Source organism: Lagenorhynchus albirostris, chromosome 13 (assembly GCF_949774975.1).
Source record: "Lagenorhynchus albirostris chromosome 13, mLagAlb1.1, whole genome shotgun sequence".
In the NCBI taxonomy this organism is placed as follows: Eukaryota; Metazoa; Chordata; class Mammalia; order Artiodactyla; family Delphinidae; genus Lagenorhynchus; species Lagenorhynchus albirostris.
In genome coordinates this window covers 4,678,271-4,700,447 of record NC_083107.1, presented here as the reverse complement: position 1 = coordinate 4,700,447, position 22,177 = coordinate 4,678,271, and the positions used below count along the sequence as shown (strand labels likewise).

Sequence of the window (22,177 nt, the reverse complement as noted above, 5' to 3'; positions counted from 1 at the left end):
ACCCTGAGAGAACTGCTCCGAGGAAGCGAGGGGGGGACCCAGGTTATATAGAAGTTTTGCAACAAAGGGCAGGTAGTCTGAACGTCAAAAGATTATTGTTAATTAAAGAAAGCCAGATATCCCAAGTTAAGGAATTTATCGCTTTTCTATGTATGGGAAGATGCAAGAGTCTGGGCTGTCTGGCATCATTCCTTTGATGTGCACCTCAGCTATCTGGGGCCAGTATCCTGTGTTTTCTCACCCTGAGTGTCTTCAGGGCACCCTAAGGAGTGGCTGCAGTCTGATGGCTGCTGGATGGTAGGTATTCTTTCCTTCCTGAGTTTCCTCAGGGCTCACCAGCTCCCTTGGAGGGCTGCAATCGCTGATGACTGTGACATTCTTTGTTCACTGATATGGCAGGAAATATTCCGTTTATCACCATTAACTTCTCCCGCCTGGAGGGGGTTTCGGTATCTGCAAAACAGCTGAAATATATCCTTGTGTGTATCCCTTGAAGGGAACCAGGACCCTGCCCCAAGGCTGCACTGTTGTGTCCTGACTGCTCCTCCCTTGTCTCTGCATCCCCTCCCTTCCCTGATTAGCATCTGTTTGAACCTGTCAGTGGAACTTGGGGAAGGTCCTGGAGGCTGAATGAAGCCTATTTCCTGTAATCCAGAAATGGGGGACATAGAAAGGCTTTTGTGCCCAGGAGCCCCGCAGGGCCCTGCTCAGTATCGAGGTGATAAGCCCCATAGAAGCACCGTAGAATATGAAATTGGAGTCGTCTGTGAGGTGTTAAGGGTGCAGAGAGAGTCCAGAGGAAGAATAGGTGTCGGAGGCTCTGTTTGAGCTGGTTCTCAGAGGCTGCGTGTGATGGACGGGCAGAAGGACCTGCTGGGGTCGGGCTGGAATAAGAACGTATAAGGAGCACAGACGTGGCTGTGGAAAAGGGCTGTATATTTTGGGATGATGGCTACTAGTTTGGTTTATCATGAACCCAGACCATATATAATGGAAAAACTGAAGCCTGGAATTTTAGGGTGACAGAGACCCTGGAAGTAATTTAATTAAACCCTATCCAGTGAAGATATCCTTCCTATGAGTCAGCCAATAATAGATCATTCAGGAACTACCATGGAAATTACCAAATCACACAGCAGACGGGTCCAGATTTTTTTAAATCAATTAATTAATTCACTTTTGGCCGCGTTGGGTCTTCGTTGCTGTGTGTGGGCTTTCTCTAGTTGCGGCGAGCAAGGGCTACTCTTCATCACGGTGCACGGGCTTCTCATTGTGGTGGCTTCTCTTGTTGCAGAGCATGGGCTCTAGGCACGCGGACTTCAGTAGTTGCAGCACGCAGGCTCAGTAGTTGTGGCTCGCGGGCTCTAGAGCACAGGCTCAGTAGTTGTGGTGCACGGGCTTAATTGCTCCACAGCATGTGGGATCTTCCCGGACCGGGGCTTGAACCCGTGTCCCCTGCATTGGCAGGCGGATTCTTAACCACTGCGCCACCAGGGAAGCCCTGGGTCCAGATTTTAATGATTGATTGTAGAGAAGTCTTTTTTTCTTATTGAGTCCAATTACTCCTTCTTGTAGCTTCCACTCACTGTTTGTGTTTGCCTTGAGTAACCCCATAGATTGTCTGGTCCCTTCTGAAAATGACAGCTCCTTCGAGTGTCTGAATACAGGTGGCTTACCCACCCTTCACGTTCTTTCCCATCATCCAGGAAGCTGTAAACTCCTGGGATGACTCATTCAACAACGTTGTGGGTTCACAGTTACCAGAGCTCGTCGACTTTAGCAGCGTTTTCCCTCTTCTCTCCAGCCATCCACTTATATAGCTGTACTCCACGCATTGCGAATGGACAAAGTACCACAAACTTCCTGTCTTCAAACTGCACAGATGTGTTAGCTTACAGTGCTGGAGGTCAGAAATCTGAACCGGGTTCACTGGGCTGAAATCAAGGTTTTGGTAGGATTGCATTCCTGCTGGAGGTTCTGGAGGAGAATCGATTCCTTGCCTTCTGCAGCTTCTAGAGGCGCCTTGCATCCTTGGTGCACGCCACGTCCTCCATCGTCAGAGCCCACAGCACAGCATCTTCAGATCTCTTTCACCTCTTCCTTCATCTCATCATCTCCTTTTCGGACTCTGACCATCTGCTTCCTGCTTATGAAGATGCTTGTGATCACACTAGGCCCACCTGGCTAATCCAGAACACCCTCTGTATCCGGAAATCCTAAATTAAATCATATTGCAAAGTCCCTTTTGCCGTGTAAGGTATAATATTCAGCATCTGGGGGTTAGGATGTGAACACCTTTGGTGGGGGGACATTATCCTGCTTGTCACGCCCCATAACCTGCGTATCCCATAACTAAATTCTTAAACTCAGTAAGTTCTATTTATCTACCTTAAATCCTTCAGTTTGACTTTCTTTAATATCGTATAAATCCTACATCTCTGGTCCCTTGACACTTCCACCGCCAACTCCCTCCCTTCATCCATCTCTGCTTTCTGCCCATCAGCTCCTCTTTCCTTCCTTCTTGGAAGGAGCAGTAAGAACATCCATTATCGGGCTTCCCTGGTGGCGCAGTGGTTGAGAGTCTGCCTGCCGATGCAGGGGACACGGGTTCGTGCCCCGGTCCGGGAAGATCCCACATGCTGCGGAGCGGCTGGGCCCGTGAGCCATGGCCGCTGAGCCTGCGCGTCCGGAGCCTGTGCTCTGCAACGGGAGAGGCCACAGCAGTGAGAGGCCCGCGTACCGCAAAAAAAAAAAAAAAGAAGAAGAAGAAGAATATCCATTATCCAAAGAGCATGTGCACAAGACCAGGAATTGTGTCAGATCATTGAACCCTGTGAGCTTGTGACCTTGGCTGAGTTAAATGACTGAGTTTTTCTCTGCCTCTCATTCCTCACTAGTGACATGGGACAGTAATGAGTTGAGTCGTCCCTCAGAGGGTTGCCTTGAGGACCGAGTGAGTGAGGTTGCAGAGCCTTGATAGTGGTGCCAGGGACATGGAAAGCTCTGTTATTACCATCTTAGTATTACCGTCTCCCGTCTCCTCACTCCCATATCCCCACACTGCCCCACGTGCTATTCTTCTGTCTTAACCACCCATCTTGTTTTCCTCGTCTTCTTGGAGAACGCCACCTGTGTCTTTCAGGACTCAGCTAAGTGTCCGTCCTCCTCCGTGCTCCCACGGCCTCTTGTTCTTATTTCTGGTTGCTGTCAGAATCAGATGACATGTCTGTTCCTGTCACTAGAATGAGAGCTCCTGGAAAGAAGGGATTAACCTGTGTTCTATTCCTCATGTTGGTCTCTCCTGTACTTACGGCTGGACCTTTGTACATGTGCTCATTACATGTCTGTTGAGTGAATTACAGGCATACCTCATTTTATTGCATTTTGCAGATACTGCATTTTTTTTTTTTTTTTGCAAATTGAAGGTTTGCGGAAACCCAGCATTGAACCAGTGTATCAGCGCCATTTTTCCAACAGCACTATTTTTAAATTAAAATGTGTACATTGTTTTTTAGACATAATGCTATTGCACACTTAATAGACTGTAGTACAGCGTAAACATAACTTTTATATGTGCTGGGAAACCAAAAGAGTTGTGTGACTCGCTTTATTGTCACATTCATTTTATTGTGGTGGTCTGGACAGAACCCGCAATACCTCCAAGGTTGCTCTGTACTGAGATAGGAACAGTTTCTTCAGTCGTGCCTCATTCAACAGGAAGTCAGGACTCTTCACCATCCTGGCCCTTTTCCTTTGGAATTGGTGACGTTTGCCACCATTCTTTTAAAATGTGGAGCTTAGAGTTGACGCTGATGATCAGGAGGTATCATGGCCTCTGCTGAGGGCAGCGGGACTGAGCGCCTACCTTGTCTGTGCTCACCTGTGGTCACGGATGTAGGTCTCTGCACTGTCACGTGGGGAGCATCACTGCTGTGGATCACAGGCCTCTCAACCCACCTGGCCTCTGCCTTTTGTCTTCATCTCACTCTCTGGCTGACCTGCTGATGTCTCTCCTCCTGCAGCTGACCGTCTCTGTGCCATTTTGATCCAGGGATAGTAACTTCAGAGGTAGACTAGCCATGCCAGGGGCACACACTGAAGTGTTCTCTTCCTTCTGTTACCTTCAGTAGGATTGTACCCTTCACTTTACACCAGTTTTACAAACCCAGTACTGCTCTGGGTTCTCCATGATCTGCTTTGAGTTCTAGTAGATGGCATCCTTTCTCAAAGATGTCCTTTACACCTCCTCTTCCCAGGACTCCCACCAAATTCCTGAGAAAAGGAGAGCGATGAAGAGAAAAATAATCAGTAGCAATTTTCTCCACTACTCAAAACCACCTCCTGCCCCTGTGTGCTTGAAGCAGCGTCTGTTCCTCTGTGCTCAGACCTGAGGGTCAGCTTCTTGTCTGGCAGCGGTTCCTCCAGCTCTTCCTGCCGACGTGAATTCTAGTCTCGCCTGGAGTCTGAATCCCAGAAGAGATTCTTACCCTGGGATTTTTGTTTTTTGTTTTTAATTATCTATGATCTACCTCTCAGCTCATTACAAAGATAGTTGAAGATCACCGTATTTTAACTATTTTATTTAAAATTTTTATTTATCTATTTATTTTTGGCTGCACTGCACAGCTTGCGGGATCTTACTTCCCCGACCAGGGATTGAACCCGTGCCCCCTGCAGTGGAAGCACGGAGTCTTATTAACCACTGGACCTCCAGGGAAGTCCTTTACCCTGAGGTTTTGCTACACTAGTTTCTTTCTGTATCCTTGCTCACATGACTCCTCCTTTCCCTTCTTTGCTCTTCACTCTGTAGCGCGTGCTTCCTGGGAGAGCCTAGGAGGGCGTGGGTGCTGCAGGAGAGCACCTGAGTCCCCTTTAGTCCTCGTGAGCAAGCACATCTGCTGGGCGCCTGGGAGCCCCCATGAGGGAGGCACTGGACATTACTTGTAAATGCCCCAGAAGCACCAGAAGCACTTAGAAGGGGGAGTCCAGGTAATGAAGAAAGTTGCCGATGCTGATAATGGGAGCAGCAGGGACTGGACTACGTACCTTGTGAATGCGGGACCACAGGGCTGTCCGTGTTCTGCAGTTATTAGCATCCTAGGTTGTGGGGTAGTCCTCAGTGGGAGGTTGCTGGGGGATTGCTTCCTTCCTCAGTGTTACTCAATGGGGCTGAGGTAGAGCATATCTATGTACCTCCAGTCTGGGTCAGAGGTCACTAAGGAACAGAAGTAGAACTGAGTTTACAGGGGTGGACACCCCAGCAGGACTGGGACTAAGGTGAGGCAAGTGAGGCATCCAGGGGCACTCCTCTCACTGTCCTGCCAGGGGAGGGTCTCAGGAGGCTTCTGAGAGTAAGTGCTTTGCCTACCCTACCTGAGTCTTGACCTTGCACCCAATAAATCTATCTTGAGGAGTTGAGAGCAGATGGAAGGAAGAAAGGCAGAGCAGAAAGACATATCCCAGTGACTCTGCATCTTCTAAGTCCTAAAAGTTTCATTGTCTCCCTGGATGAGCATCGTCTTCTGGCTTTTATCTGAAGCGGCAGAAGGCAGAGGCTGGAATTGAGGGGAGACCAAATTCAGTGTGCTTTCTCCAGTGAGGTGAGCTTTGAGTTGATGGAAAGTGAAACAACGACCAGTATTCCCTGCAATCCTTATTTAATGAAAATACATTAAATAATAAATGTAAAGTGATGACTGTTAGAATCTTGGTTACCTGGAATAATAAGTGTATTACAACAAATGTCTGTCTTAGCAAAACTCCTTGTAACACTAATGCATTTTTCTTTTCTTTTTTCACTTTCAGACAACAGTAATATAATTCCAGCTCTTCTTGGACCAAAGCTTACGCATGTTAAAGTGGAATTAGGTATATTTTGACATACGTATATTTTGGATTTGTGAATGGGGGTCATAATAGTCTTCCAAGGCTAAATCTGGTTCCTTATTGATCAACATTGTGTTCATAACACATACCATGTTTACTGAAGAATATTGAAAAAGCAGGAAAACCTTGTCGTTGTTTGAATGTTGCCCTTTTTAGTAATAATTACAGTTAACGGTCGGTTCAAAAGATTATGGAAGTGCCTGTGGTTTGCAGACCTGTGGTTTTAGTCACTTTGTATGTGGCTTTCCTCTAATAGTATCTATGATCATTTTTAAATATGAAAACTCAATGAGAATACTCTGGAGAAATGATTCAAACTTATTGTGTGGTTTGAATATTTGATTAATGGGTTCACTTTGAATCAATGGACTCGACTCTACATTTAGGGTTTGTTTAGACGGGTCTTGATGAATCGATATGTCCAGTTGAGTAATTTCTTTCAAAGGAGAAAGGACGGAAGGAAAAGAATAAATTCACATATGCTAAACTGAGTATTGGATTAGGTAATTGAAATATGTTATTGTATTAAATCCTGAAAGCAACTCTGAGGGGTATCGTTCCCATTTAAGCTTTGGATTAAATGACCAAAGCTCAGAAAGGTTAAGTAATTTGTCTGAAGTTAAGCCCCAGGAAAGGGGCAGAGCTGGGATTCAAGTTTCTTACATTGTTTGTTTGTTGTTGATTGTCATTTGATCCTGTTGATTGTTTCCAAAGCACACACCCTTTGACTACAGATGGCCACAGTCATGTATATGACCACATATGCCCAGTGGAGCTCAGATACTTTGCCATTTGTGTTTGTGGCTTGCCTGCTTTCTAGTTTTATGGATTTCTGAACTTTATTATTTTTTCTTCTCATTTTAGGCTTAATTTGCACCTCATTTTTCCTTTGTACACATGGAGAGTTAGAGAATTAATTTAAATTCTCCTCTTCTGTAGTATGTGTATTTTAAGTTCTAAATTTCCCTCTAATCACTGTTTAGCTGTTTCCAACAATGTTGATATGCCATATTTTCATAACTATTCAGTTCAAAGTTTTAACTATTTAAAAAATTTTTCCTTGTGATATTTCTTTCATCTATGGATTACTTAATGTTTCTTAATTTCCAAATATGTGGAGGATTTTCCAGTTATTTTTCTGTTATTGATGTCCAGTTTAGTTCCATTATGGTCCAAGAGTAATCATTGTATCATTTAAATCTTAAAATCTGTAGTAACTTACTTGGACCAGAATGTTCTAAGTGCATTTGAAACAAATGTGTATTCTGCAGATTTTGGTTTAGTCCTTCTATAAATATCAATTAGGTGAAGTTGGTTAATGGTACTCTTCAAATCATCAACATCCTTACTAATTGCCAAGAGAGATGTTAATATCTCCAGCTATGATGGTCAAGTTGTCTACACATCCTTTAGTTCTGTCTATTTTTTCTTTATGTATGTTGAGGTTACCTTATGGGCACATACAAATTGATGCCTCTTGAATTGACACTTTAACATTATGAAATTTCTCTCTTCATCTATCATACTATCTTTTCCCAATCCCTACTCTCTCTCATGTTAGATAGACACACCAGTTTTCTTTTGTTTGGGACTGGCATGTTTTATCTTTTTTCACATCCTTTCACTTTTAACATTTCATTGTCTTTATACACAAAATATGTCTCACATAAACTGCATATATTTGGATCTTTGTTGAAATCCAGTCTGTATGGTGTTTAGTACATTTACATTTAATGACTTACTAATACAGTCGGTTTGAGACCTCTCGTGTTGCTGTTTACCAGTTGTCCTATGTCTTATTTCTTCCTTTTATTCTCCTTTCCTTTCAGATTAATATTTTTTATTTAATCTGTTTTGTTTTCCTCTTAGTTATGCCATTTTGTATTCTTCATTAGTAGTTCTCCTAGAGATTACAATATATATCCTCTTACTACAATAAGGCAAATGCACATATTAGTACGTTGACAATTTCACAGACACGTGAGAACCTCACAACAGTTAATTTCATTCATCCTCTTATCTCACTTTAAGCTACTATTTTATGTATTTCTCTCCTGCATATGTTATAAAACTCACAATAATTTGGCATTATTATTGCTTGAAACACAAAAATTATTTTGTATTTACCCAAATGTCTGTCCTTTATTGCACTGTTCATTGCTTAATGTATGTCCTTGCTTTCATCTGGGATAATTTTTCTTTGAGAGTGAAAAATTTCCTTTGGTATTTCTTATAGCGTGGTTATGCTGGCAATAAATCCTTTTGGCTATTATTTACTTGAAAATCTCTCTACCTCCAATTTTGAAGATTTTTTTCAATAATTTCAATAATTCTAGGTTGACAGTTTTTCCTGCACTTTAAAGATGCCCTTCTGTTGTTCACTGGTTTCCATAGTTTCTGCTGAAAGACTGGCCTTTAGTCTTATTGTTGGTACTTTGATGTGTCTTCTTCTTTTGGCTGCTTTCAGAATTTTCTCTTTCTCTTTGATTTTGATGCATCCGGGTGTGGTGTTCTTTGCATTTATCCTGATTTGGGTTCCTCTGAGCTTCTTGAGTCTGCAAAGGATGTATTTAATTAATTTGGGAGAAATCCTCTGCCATTATGTCTGAATGTTTCTTCTGCCCCTTTCTTCTCTCCTCTCCTGGGCCTCCAATTACATGTATTACGCTCTTGTTCTGTTATTTTTATTTTTTTCCCTTCTGTACTTCAGTTTTGATCTTGGCCTGTAATCAGCCTTAGCAATCCTGACTTCTTTTATGCTCAGACTCTGTTAAAACCATTGAGTTCTTAAATTCATGTTTCTTTCAGTTATCAATTGCTCATTTGATTCTTTTAAAATAGGTTACTCTTCTTTGTTGAAAACATCCATCTTTTCATCTACTTGTCCATCTTTTCCTCTGTTTTCTTTAACGTATTTATATTAGTTATTTCATACTCTTTATCTGCCAAGTCAGGCATTTGGATCATCTTTGGGTCAACTTCTATTACCTATTTTTTCTATTGATTACTGTCCCCTTTTCTCACCCTTTGTATGTCTCTCTTTGTTGTTGTTGTTGATCTTTCTGTATCTAAAACAACCAAGGTGAATGAAGTTTGTATTACTTTTTCCTAAGAGTGTTTGCCTTTTCTTTGTTAGGCAGATAATGTGAGGGTTTGATCATCTCAATCCAGTCAGGAATTGAGCTGAGCAGTAGCTAGGATGCAGGTTTGTTGGATTTAACCTGCTTTTCATCTCTTATGGCTGGGGGGAGACTCCAGTCACGTGTGTGTTGTCCTCCAGTGGGACTTACTCTGCTAAGTACCATGAGACTGCAGGAGAAATCATTAGGCCTTTCCAGCCTCCTATGCTGCCCAAGCCCTTAGCAATAATCCTGTGAGCCCATGTGGCTGTCAGCATCTCCACTGGACTCTCTTTTCTCCATGAGGTTCCCTCTGTTTTGTACAAACCAAAGCAAATTCCTTCAAGGAATAAAATGGTGGCTATCTCAGCTCACCCTGGAAGGACTTTATTCCTGACTGTAGTTTCAGTTCATCTGTTTCTCTTTGTTTTCCCTGCACTTTGATGTCTTTAATTTTTAGCTAATTTAATTTTTTTTGTTGTTTTGTATCCATTTTGTTTTTCCAGAAGTTGCAGTGGGTGTGTAGGCCTGACACTACCTATTAGACTATAGGTTGAAAAGAAAGTCCACTGGCCATCCTAAGTTTTAATAATTGATTTAGACATAAACATTTGAAGAGAAGCCAGTTCATAGTTTGGTGATGACTTGTAATTGCAACCTAATTTCTCTGATTTATAATTTTTTTTTAATTGCAAAACAAGGCATTTTTTTCCTTAGATGCAGCTCTATATTGTCGTTGTATATTAGGTTAATATACGTTGGCTGTATTAATTTCAACCTTTGAGAAACCTGAGTTTCTAAAATCTGAACATTGGTTGTCAACTTCTACCTAGGAAAAGATGTACAGCTCAACTGCTCTGCCTTGCTGAATGAAAAGGATGTGATTTACTGGAACATCTGGAAAAAAAATGGAAAGGATCCTAATGTACACGAAGAGGAAGGGACAAGAATTAGGTATGAATATGTGATATATGTAATACATATCATGATATACAAAAATCATATAGTATCATATATATATGAGGTAAAAACACCAGACTCCTGAATGGCTGACAGGATGCTTGAGATGAGTTTAACTTATAACTTACATATTTTATAATTCGCATACTCTAGGCTGACGCATTATGCAGAAATTTATTGCTGAGACCTAAATTAGAAAAAGAAGGTCAGGGCTTTCCGGGTGATGCAGTGGTTGAGAGTCCGCCTGCCGATGCAGGGGATGTGGGTTCGTGCCCCAGTCCGGGAAGATCCCCCATGCCGCGGAGCGGCTGGGCCCGTGAGCCATGGCCGCTGAGCCTGCGCGTCCGGAGCCTGTGCTCCGCAACGGGAGAGGCCACAACAGTGAGAGGCCCACGTACCACAAAAAAAAAGAAAAAGAAAAAGAAGGTCAATGAGGCTTTTTAGCATCGCCTTACAGAAGTAGCTTTTGGTCAGTCAGGATCTGATGGGGTGGGGACTTTACCTAAGCATCTCATAAAAAAGAGCGATTACCTAGGCCACTGTCATTTGAATTTTGAAGATTGTGTTAAATGCTTTGTTTTTACTAGTGTACCAGAGAAAAGACCAGGTCAGGAGCCTGGGACACGTACAAGTTATTCCGGGCCCTTTGTATGCAGTAGACGTGCCTAGTTGTGTTGCCCACGTGTCACCGTGGGGCCCGCTGGGTATCCATAGGTGACAAAGCACGTCATCAGTTCCTTTCCCTGAGGACCCTGGGGGCAGCCCTGGACACATGTAGGCCATCCATCTATGGCTACCTGTCCAGATCTATGCCCTGTACCTGGCTTACACACACAGCTTTCTTTGTTCTGATTGTTGAAAAGAATTCATTATAAGATGCTTGAGAATTACCAGAAATCACAAAGAGAGAAATAGCCCTCTGAAGACAGCTTTGTGTGTGTGGCAGGGGGAGTGGGGTGGGTGGATTTCTTTGCTGGGCGTGAGATGTGCTGACACAGACGCTGCTTCCAGCTCTTTAGAGACAGTTCAGAGCTTCTTTCTAGAACATTCCTTACAGGGATTATCTTTCTTAAAGGTGAGAAGTGAGGAATTTTCTCGAGTCCAGAAGGGTCCCCAAAGATTGTCAGATGCCAGTGATGACCCGAGAAAATACTAATTTAAATGACCGGTCTCCTGCCCTGTGACATCGTTGTTGGTCCATCGCCACTGATCGTAATTATGGCAGCACTCTCCTGTCAGAGTCCATTAATGGAAACTAGAAACACACGAAGAACAGCTAGAAAACGCAAACAGGGCAATGGTTAGATATAAATATCTAGGAGGCAGAGTTGGTGCAAAAATTTCCAAATGCCGTCTAGTTTAAATAGCCTATATTAAGGAATGGTTATACTTATTAAAACAAAACATGCTAAGCCTGTGGCCATTACAATGTTTCTGAATGGCTTTGGGTCATTACTGTCGTTATTAAGGTAACTGTACACTCAGGTTCTAGGGAGTAGTGGTCCGAAGGTGTCTGTCACCTTAGCTGCACTTGTGAGGTTTTTTTTATCCCCTCGCCCAGAGCCGGGAGCGTGATTAGTGCTCATGGAGTGTTGGCTCAGCTGGATTGCGTGGCTATCCTGCCACTTTCTCTTGTCCTCAGTGTCTGTCCCCCACCGGATTCCTGCATTTCCTCCTTCTCATGATCCATTGTTAATCTCTGGAGGCACAGAAGACCAATTCACCAAACTTACTAGAAACGGAGCTTCAGCTAAACTAAGGGCTTAAGCGAGGCTAAATCTTTCTTTATACTGGGCGCATGAACTTATGTCATCTATTTTGGCCTCTCAGTGGGATTTTTTTTTACTTTCTTTGTGGATTTTACATTGATGTTAGATGGTTGATATTTCGGGGTGGGTGACTTCTGTACAGATGTATGACTTCTCTTCTAAAATGCATTTGAGACAGTTAGAGGCTACAGTGGGTACCACATCCAGCTGCGGGGGGCCTGCCGGGTGAGCGACTACACCTGGGAGTGCTGGCTGACGGCGCACCTTCAGGGCCTGCCCCTAGCAGGAGGCAGGCGCCAAGAGCGTGTGCCCTGCATCAGGGACAGGGTGGCTTGAGTCCTTTTAGTAGAGAAAGAGAGCTGGCCGCTCCTGGTGGCCTCCGGTCATTTTCTGACACTCACTGAGCAGCTTAATTGGCATTTCTCATGTGCTTGGGGGTGTCTGAGAATAGTGGTTTTAATTTATTTTAAATGCTGAACAAAAGAAGAGTGGTCGTTAGGACTGCTAGGACAAACTTGATATGAATCTGCGTCTGTATTAACGATACGCGGCCTTATCACAGCTGGTGGAGACTTCACAGTGGGAGGAATGCTGAGTCGTCAGGACAGGAGGAATGGGGGAAAATGCAGACACACCTGGGAGATACTGAGGGTTCAGTTCCAGACCACCACAGTAAAGCAAATATCACAATAAAGCAAGTCACGTGAATGTTTTGATTTCCCAATGCATATAAAAGTTATGTTTACACTATACTGTAGTCTATTAAGTGTGCAATAGCATTGCATCTTAAAAAATGATGTACATACCTTAATTAAAAATACTTTATTGCTAAAAAAAAATACTTTATTGCTAAAATAAATGCCCAAACCATTATGATAGTAACATCCAAGACCACTGATCACAGATCTCTTAACAAATATAACGATAATGAAAAAATGTGAAAGTTTGAGAATTACCAAAATGTGACACAGAAACATAAAGCGAGCAAATGCTGTTGGGAAAATGGCACCAAAAGACTTGCTTGAGACCCTGTTGCCACAAACATTCAATTTGTAAAACGTGCAGTTTCTGCGAAGCATAATAAAGCAAAACTCAGTAAAATGAAGTGTGCCTGTAATTGAGAGAGAGAATATTTTCTTGTGTTTTCAACTGAGCATCGTTACCTCCCAGGCATTTTAATTTTAGGCAGTTTGCAGCGCCGTCCCCAGATGGTCTCAGGAGGGCTGAGACCCCCGGGGAGCAGGAGGCTCACACCTGAAGAGAACCCACCAGAAGGGGACTGTTCCCTGGAGTCCACAGAGCCGTGTCTTTGTGCAGATGTATTTGCACATACAAATTCCTCTTTCATGGGTAACGTGTTGGCAATGACACAAAGCCTATTGCTAAACCATTTTCCTCTCTTACAGGACTTCAGAAGGCAAATGGCTGGCTTCAAAAATACTGAGAATTGAGACTGTTAATGAAAACAATCTGAACTTTTCATATAATTGCACTGCAGCCAGCGAGGGAGGCATAGACACCAAAAACTTCATCTTATTGAAAAAAGGTGTGAGAAATTTTATCTTTGGCAGTTTGTGGAAACCTAGAATGTAGCAGCTGAGAGACCTGTCGTCGCTCATCACTTTCTCATCTTACACACCAGGAACCAAGCTCCTGAGAGGTGAAGGGTTTGCCCTGTGTCACAGGCGTTCCGTGGCAGAGCTGGTGCTCAGCCCTTGCTGCAATCCCCTGTGCCCTGATTCCAATCCCAATCCCCTGATTCCAAGCAGAGAATGAAAACCTCAAGCGTATTCTTCTGCTCTCAAACATATTCCAATCCTGTGTAGCAACCAGGGGCCCAGAGCGGGGAGGTAGGTAGAGCTCAGGGTTGGTGAGTCACAGGGGAGGTGGTCCGGGCAGCTCAGGCACACTCTGAACAACAGGAGGAAAGTTTGCTGCTCCGTGTAGGATGAGACCAGTGGTCCAGGAGTAATTGCTGCCTCCACCCTACCTTAGCTGGGCCCTGGGCACAGGGGCCCTTGGGTGTGGTCTTTCGTTCAACAAAGACTCACTTAGGCTTCCCTCTCTTGGGATAGTCCCTGGACTTGGCAAGTGGACAGTTAGTTGATGGCTCTGATCACTGGACTCAGAGTTTTTCAGTGCCCACCTGATGGAGGGCATCCTCCACCGAAACAGTCCAACCGAGGGCCACAGACTCAGGAGCTGCTCAGAAGTCGTGCTGTAAACTGTCCTAGATCAATGCGTGGCTGTGCTATCTCTACCATAGATGTTTCTACCCTGATCATTTTTTCCTTCTGCTGGGCTCACAAATGCTGTGTGGGGAATAGGGTCTTTGACTCCACCATTATCCCTGGAGGAGTGTGTGGGCCAACGTGAGAGTGTGTGTATTTGTGCAGCACAGTCATAGATATGTAAGCCTTTCAGAGATGCAGGAACCCCAGGGGCTGGCTTTATTCAGAGTTCACTTACCAAGCAACGATGGTTGCTTACTTACATCCTAATAATTAATTTTACTGGAAAGATAATCCCTAAAATTGTGTCACGATGGCAAGAGTTTTATGTATGCTTACTCTTTTTGACCTAGAAACCCCACCTCCATTAGAATCTACTCTAGGGAAATAATCAGAAACATAGATAAGGATTTATGCCTGTGTTCATTGCAGCATTCTGTATATTTATGAAAAATTGCAGTCGATCTAAATACTGAGATAATATGAATTATAATTTTAAAGACCTAGAGAAATGCTCCTAATATAATGTTAAGAAATAAAGCGTGACCACCAGATGGTTCCAACTAAGTAAATGTTTTCAGGGAAAAAACAAAACCTGGAAGGAAATGTACTAGCCTGTTGGCGGTGGCCGTTGCCACACTGTGGGATGGTTATTCAATAATTATTCTATCCTTTATACTCCTCTGTTGTATCTCATGTTGTCCACAATGAGCATAAACTGAATCAATCTAGGAAACGTAATTTTTTTCTCAAAGGACACTTTCGTATAAAAATATACAAAAATTCTCAGAGCTGAGTGCCAGGCACTGTGTCAACTACTTATGTGTAATATTTAACCCTCCTCCAAAACAGCAACCCTGTAAGTGAAGGAGAAAATATCACTAGCTTGATAGCTGTATTATGTATACAGATGAAATTCTAAGAGTTTAGGGCATCAGTGACTTTCCCTAGGATACAAAGTAGATGATGGAGCCAGGCTGGAGCCCACACAGACTCAGCTCAGTGCTTGCTCTCTCAAGGTTCTGCGCCTCCATCTATGTTCCCAAGCCGCCAGCTGAGGTTTCGGTGTGGGCCCCTCTGAATCTCATCCTAGTGTCTTATCATCCTAGAGATCCAACTTCCAAAAGTGTGGACAGACTACATCGTAATGCTTTCAGTTCACGTCTCTGAATACCCTTGTACACATTTTTATGGAGCAGAGAGGTCACCACTGGAGACTAAAGGCAGGACTGCAGAGCAACTCAATGGAATGTGTTGGGTAGACAAGTAGATTTGTGTTAAAGGTAAACGCTGACCACCACAGAGTGATGGCGAAAGATGCTGGTGAAATTTCTCTAGTTTTTCCCGTTTTCTTTTTCTTTCTAGAAGACCCAGTTGACATCCCCGGCCACATCTTCACTAGAGGAATGATCGTAGCTGTTTTGATCTCAGTGGTCATTGTGTGCCTAGTGACCGTGTGTGCCATTTATAGAGTTGACTTGGTTCTATTTTATAGACATTTCTTGGGAAGAGATGAAACCTTAACAGGTAACGAATGTTGTCATGCTGGGATTTCTTATTTTACAGTTTTATTAAGAAGCTATATAAACAAACATCAATCTTCACCTCATTTTGATTATATTGTAGACATATTGGCGGTAGAAGTTTTCCATAAGAAAAATTGATCTGAACAAAGCGTCCGTTATGAATATTGTCTGGGCCACTTTTTCTTGTGCTTATCTGTTGCTAAAAGTTGTTCTCTAATTGTTTCATGCATGTGTGTCGTGTCCTTCTAAATGCCCTGTGAGATGGTTAGGCCCAGGGACTGTGTGTCTGAATGTCATTGCTCACACGCCATCTGGTGCCTTCACAAAGTTCACACTCAATAAAGGTCATTTAAATTGAATTGAATTGGGAATGCCCTGGCTGTCCAGTGCTTAAGACTCTTGTGCTTCCAGTGCGGGGGCACGGGTTCAATCCCTGGTCAGGGAACAAAGATCCCATGTGCCACGTGGCAAGGCCAGAAAAATAAAGAATTGTATTATGGTTCATTATTTTAACCTGGCAAAGGAGGCTGCATGATGTACTTGTAAGAACCTTGAAGTGCGCACCAAATGACCTGAGTTCCAGTCCCCTAGATCTGCCACTTTTCATCTACTCCAGCTTCTATCTGGCGACTGTCTCAGTTTCTCTATTCTTGCAGGTGACTAGAAGTCCTCAAGATTCGAAATAGCTACCAAATTTTAAAAAATAAATCTAATCCATTGCACTTGCTTTTGTTTCTGTGTGTGTGTGTGTGTGTGTGTGTGTGTGTGTGTGTGTAGGACATACGTAGTTCAAACACCAAAAGTCTTAGAAATTATACATGTACACTTGCTCCGTGCCTGTTTCCTACCCCATCCCACCTTGATGTACATCCAAACCAATACGAATAGAGAATCTTATTTCACACCTGTTTAAAAGACAAATCTTGGCATGCTATGTGCCCTATTCTGAACTTTGCTGTACTATACCTTGGGTACCCTTCCATATTAGTTTATAAAATCTCTCATTTTTTAGGGTTGCACAGTGTTTTATTTCTGTGGATGTATTATTGTTTATTTAGTCACCGTGTGATGGACGTTTGGGTTGCTTAAGACCTTTTGTTACTGCAGGAATGACATGGTGGATAACTTTTGTACAGTTATTGTTTCACATGTGTGCAGTGTAACTGAAAGAAAAATTCCCTGAAGTGGAATTACTAGAAGTGCAGAGGTGGATATAGTTGTTATTTTGATTGATATTACCAATTTGCGCTCCATATTTCTCTGCTGCCTACCACCTTCAAAGGACGGGAGTACATTTTTTTCTCATAGCCTTACCCACAACCTTTTGGATATTTGCCGATCTGATAGATAAAATCTGAGGGGTATCGAAGTGTAGTTTTCACTTGCATTTTGCTTACTGTGCAAAAGTATGAGCAGCTTCTCATGTGTTTAAGACCCATTTGTATTTCCTTTTTCAAAGTACCCATTCATATTCTTTGCCCATGCTTCTACTGGGTTGTTGACTTTTTTTTTTTTTTTGCTTGGTTATTTTTAGCAGCTATTTACATTTTAGGGAGGTTAGCCTATTGTCTATAATATAAAATGCAAATATTATTCCCAGGTTGTTGATCGTGGTGTGCTTTTGACTTTCTTGATAGTGGTGTGCTACATGGAAGACTTTTTAATGTGCAGGCATACCTTGAAGATACTGCGGGTTCAGTTTCAGACCACTGCATAAAGCTAATATCGCAATAAAGTTAGTAACACGAATTTTTTTGGTTTCCCAGTGCATATAAAAAGCTGCTGCTTTATCAACTAACTTTATGTAATATTCTGAGTCCTTTGTTGTCAGGTCAACAATCTTCACAGTATCTTCACCAGGAGTAGATTCCATCTCAGGAAAACATTTTCTTTGCTCATCCGTTGAAAGTTTCATCGTGCAATTAAGTCACATCTTCAGGCTCCACTTCTAATTCTAGTTCTCTTGCTGTTTCCATCATAGCTACAGTTACCTCTCCCATGAAGTCTTGAACCCCTCAAAGTCATAAAATAATTTTCATATTTTTCCTTTGAGTTTTTATAGATTTATTATTCACATTTACAACTTCTAATTTACTAATATAAAAATAACGAAGTTAATTCACTTTGCTTTGAGCTAAATTTGTCATTAAGTTATAGAATTATTTGTTTTCTATGAAAAATATTTAATTCTTTTATTTAAGAGCTTCATTGAGGTATGATCAATATACAACGAACTACACATATTTAATGCACACTGTTTGATGCATTTAGAGGTGAGGATGCTATATTTAACTCTTCTTTTTCAATGATTCTGTTCCCATTTTTCAGAACTTTCGCTCAAATTTGTACTTAAATAAACCCTTATTTTCACACTAATTAAAAGAGTCAACCTTATCTCCTAGATGGGAAAACGTACGATGCTTTTGTGTCTTACCTAAAAGAATGTCGGCCCGAGAACGGAGAGGAGCACACCTTTGCTGTGGAGATTTTGCCCAGGGTGTTGGAGAAGCGTTTTGGGTATAAGTTGTGCATATTTGAACGGGATGTGGTGCCTGGAAGAGGTAAGAAAGGAAATATCAGATAGAAAACTAGTGGAGTTTTCATCTTTAACTTCATCTTTACTTTTAGAAGATGAAGAGCTTAGCCTTACAGAAGGCTATTCTGCTTGCTTAAAAACAAACAAATGAAGTAGTCCTCTAAACCAGAAATAACCAGCTAAATCAATACAAGCAGTAGTGAGAAGATGAGAAGATTGCACTGTTTCCAAAAATGGCCTCTTGGGGACCTGGTCTCTTCACTTGGCTTCACAGTTCTCTGAGTCTTGGAGAAAGGAAGTAGGCATTCCATTCTCAGAAGCAGGTCCAGAATCATTATCATGAGGCATTTATCTAGAAATACCCCACAGTAAGAATACCTCTTTTGATGATATTTTGTACAGCAGAACCAGTTCTTAATTTAATATGTGATCCTTTGGACTATAAAACAGGTTAATTCTTACCAGAAAATGTTTCTTCTTTATCGCATTAACATTGCTGAGAAAATTGAAGTAGAAATTAGGACTGATGGCAAAGGATGAATAAAAGGAGATTGGTGGTTCCTAGAATAATTTAGTTGTGAAATTTTATTTTTTAATTAATATGTGAATACAAATGTCTATAACACATATATTGAAGTATATTACAGTCAAAATCAAAGAAATTTAGTAACATTTCCATGTTTTCTCTGAAAGTCCTCCAGAGCTTTGAAGTCTTCCAGAGATTTGGAATCTGATGTCAAATTATGTTGGATGCTGACGCATCACAGATGATGCAATACAGATGTCTTCATAGTTACCATCACTCATTCATTCATCCAACATTTACTGAGCACCATCCTTGTGCCAAATTCTAAGCTGGGCATTTAGGACAGAGTAGGAAATAAGAAACAGTTGTGTTTTTTTTTTTTTCCTCCTGGGTTACAAATTAAGAAGGGAAAATATTACAAATCAGAAATAGAGAATACTTTTTAGTAATAGATAACTTCTCAAAAGGAATAATATGCCAAATTGTCAGATGCATTCAACACTGTGATATTTTTGTGCATCACTCTTTGTATCTAAGAAGACATTCTGTCACGTACAAAGTATTTCTGCTTGACTTTACATCGATTACATCAATTTTATTATATTGGGGTTGGCCCAAAAGTTCATTTGGGTTTCTCCGGAAGATGTTACAGAAAAAGCCAAAAGAACTTTTGGGCCAACCCAATATTTCCATTATTTTTCTAGGAGTCATTTTAAAAACAGATTTCTTCTTAGTTTTTAAATAAAAATAAAGGATGTTTGTATATTTGATATGATTAGTTTTGGCTAAGAACTCTATCTGAGGAGGGCTAGAGGTCTAGAACAGAGGTTGGCAGTCTTCCATCCACAGGTCAGGTCCTGCCTGCCACTCTTATTGAAACATCTCTACACATATGTTCATGTGTGGTCTGTGGCTGCTTTTGAGTTACAACAGCAGAGTTGAGTAGCTGTGACAAAGACTGTATGACCCACAAAGGCTAAAATATTTACCACCTGGCCCCTTTACAGGAAAAAATTTAGCAACCTGTGGTCTAGAATAATGGCAGGATTTTGTAAAAAAAATTTTAATTCAAATTTTACCATGTTCCACCATCCATGTAAAGAGGCAAGACAGTGGAATGTTTAGGAACATACACTCCAGAACCAGACCACTTGGGTTCAGGTTCTGGTTCTGCCATTTACTAGCCACGTGACTCTGGGCAAGTTACTTAACCACTCTGCTTTGGCTTCTTCATCTGTAAAATGGGGGTGATCACAATACTTTCTTCATAGGGTCATTATGATGATTAAATGAGTTAATATACATAAAATATTTAGAAGAAGGTATGGCACAGAAAAAGTGCCAAGTAGGTATTCATTATATCATTGTGTAGATGATTGCTTTTTTAATAGGCATATAAAGTTGAGAATTAATGGTTTATCTCAAAGAAAAACTTACTAGTGAATTTGAGTTAATACAAAATAGGACTGTGCAAAATGATTTTTTTTTTTTTTTTTTTTTTTGCGGTACACGGGCCTCTCACTGCTGTGGCCTCTCCCGTTGCGGAGCACAGGCTCCGGACGCGCAGGCCCAGCGGCCATGGCTCACGGGCCCAGCCGCTCTGCGGCACGTGGGATCTTCCCAGACCGGGGCACGAACCCGCATCCCCTGCATCGGCAGGCGGACTCTTAACCACTGCGCCACCAGGGAAGCCCTGTGCAAAATGATTTTAATCTCATGCCCACCCTTTCAGTTTTCTTAATCTGCCACTTCTCGTATTTTCAGCTGTTGTTGATGAAATCCATTCATTGATAGAGAAAAGCCGAAGACTGATAATTGTCCTGAGTAAAAGTTATATGTCTAATGAAGTCAGGTATGAACTTGAAAGTGGACTCCATGAAGCACTAGTGGAAAGGAAAATTAAAATCATCTTAATTGAATTTACACCAGTCGGTGACTTCACATTCTTGCCTCAATCACTGAAGCTTTTGAAATCCCACAGAGTTCTGAAGTGGCAGGCCGATAAATCTCTGTCTTATAACTCAAGGTTCTGGAAGAATCTTCTTTATCTGATGCCCGCAAAAGCAGTCAAACCATATAGAGAAGAAGCAGAAGTCTTGCCTGTTTTTTCGCAGCCCTGATCTTCAGAAAAGCTGAGCAGAAGAAAGAACTCTTGACACTCTGGGGACTGAGTGTATGAGCCTGTTGATAATGAAGGGCATTATTCAAATATTTAACTCTACTCTGTGAATGTCCTAGTCACAGTCTGAAGATGAAACTTGTCATTAGGTTGCCGGGGATAAGACTAAACATTGAGCTATAGTCGTGGGCTCTCAGAAGACCCTGGAATTCAACAGAAATGGGTCTCCTGTTTCTCCCTCTTCCATAACTGGATGCAGGCACTCTGCTCAATCCCATTCAGCAACTGTGAGACTGCACACGGTGCAGAATAACTTAGGCCTTAAAATAAGGGCACGTCTTCAAGAGATTTTTAATGCTAACAATTGAACTGAAGGATTTTAAGTTCACAAAGTGGCATTTCTCTATGAGCCAGTAGGTGACACAGGAACTGGAATGGTGCCTTCACGAACCCACAATAGCTCCCTACCTCTAAACACCTCTGACAGTGCCTGGGATGCGGGGTGCAGGGTGGGGCTCTGGGAGAACCGACGGGGCTGCGAGCAGAGCAGGGAGCGAGGTGTGAGCTGCTGTAACAGGGCCTCAGCCTCAGAGCACGTGCATTAATGTATCCTGGCTACAGCTGCAGACCTACAGTTCTTGAAACCCCACTAAGATGCTGCAGAGGGCTTGCTTAATTGGACCTATTTGTGGGAACTTCTTAAAAAGAACTCAAAACAACTTTTTAATCTTTCATGCCAGACACAAGTTTTAATTCAAATAATTTTCTGGGTCTTTCCAAAAAATGGTCTAAAACATTTGTTGATTCTGCATAAAGGTTTAGACACAGGATGGGTGCCAGGTCAGATGAGTTATTCAACAGCCAAAAAAGGATGGTTACTTGCTTGATTTTTAAAAGGCGACAGATTTTAAATGCCCTTTGGGTGGAGGCAGCATGGCAGCCAAGACACTTGAGCTCAAATCCCGGGTTTACCACTTCCTCTGTGATCTCCGGAAACTCTTCTAACTTCTAACTGCATCTGTGATGCAGTTTCCTCATCTGTAACATTAGAATTTATAAGAACTGTACAGGGGGACTAAGTGAATAAATACAAATGAAGCTCTTACAACAGTTCTTGACACAAACTTAACACTCAATAAGTGTTGGTATTACTACGTTTGTTATTGTTATTAGTTATCACCTAGGTCAGTTATTTAGCGGTGGAAAGAGAACAAGATCTGGAAAGGAAGGCAGTTTTGACTTGAGGCGATTCATTCTTACAGAGAAACCTAGAGGAGCAGCACATCAGCATATCTGCATTGGACGTCTGCAGCTTTTCACATTGGAAGACATATATCTGTCTCCTTAGTACTGGGCCTTCTTGACGGCCTCAGGGGTCTGTTCATGAAAATCACTGAGTGAGTGATAAATAGCGTGCAGCCTTACAGAGAAAGGAAAGAGCTGGGTAAGTTTGGAAGGCTGGTTAGAAGATATGGGTGCGGCATGAATGTTCCAGAAAAATTTAA

General features: G+C 42.0%; 1 protein-coding gene across 1 annotated transcript in view; it reads left to right on the top strand.

Annotated features, from left to right (window-relative positions):
• IL18R1 (interleukin 18 receptor 1) overlaps nt 1–20,673 on the top strand; it is a 31,840-nt gene extending 11,167 nt beyond the window's left edge. Inside the window, exons 5-11 of the mRNA XM_060169403.1 lie at nt 1,805–1,906; nt 5,806–5,868; nt 9,839–9,959; nt 13,141–13,280; nt 15,331–15,492; nt 17,894–18,052; nt 20,318–20,673. Of these exons, the coding sequence (XP_060025386.1) occupies nt 1,805–1,906; nt 5,806–5,868; nt 9,839–9,959; nt 13,141–13,280; nt 15,331–15,492; nt 17,894–18,052; nt 20,318–20,673 (1,103 nt within the window). The remainder of the gene's footprint in view (nt 1–1,804; nt 1,907–5,805; nt 5,869–9,838; nt 9,960–13,140; nt 13,281–15,330; nt 15,493–17,893; nt 18,053–20,317) is intronic.
• The last annotated feature ends 1,504 nt before the right edge of the window (nt 20,674–22,177 follow it).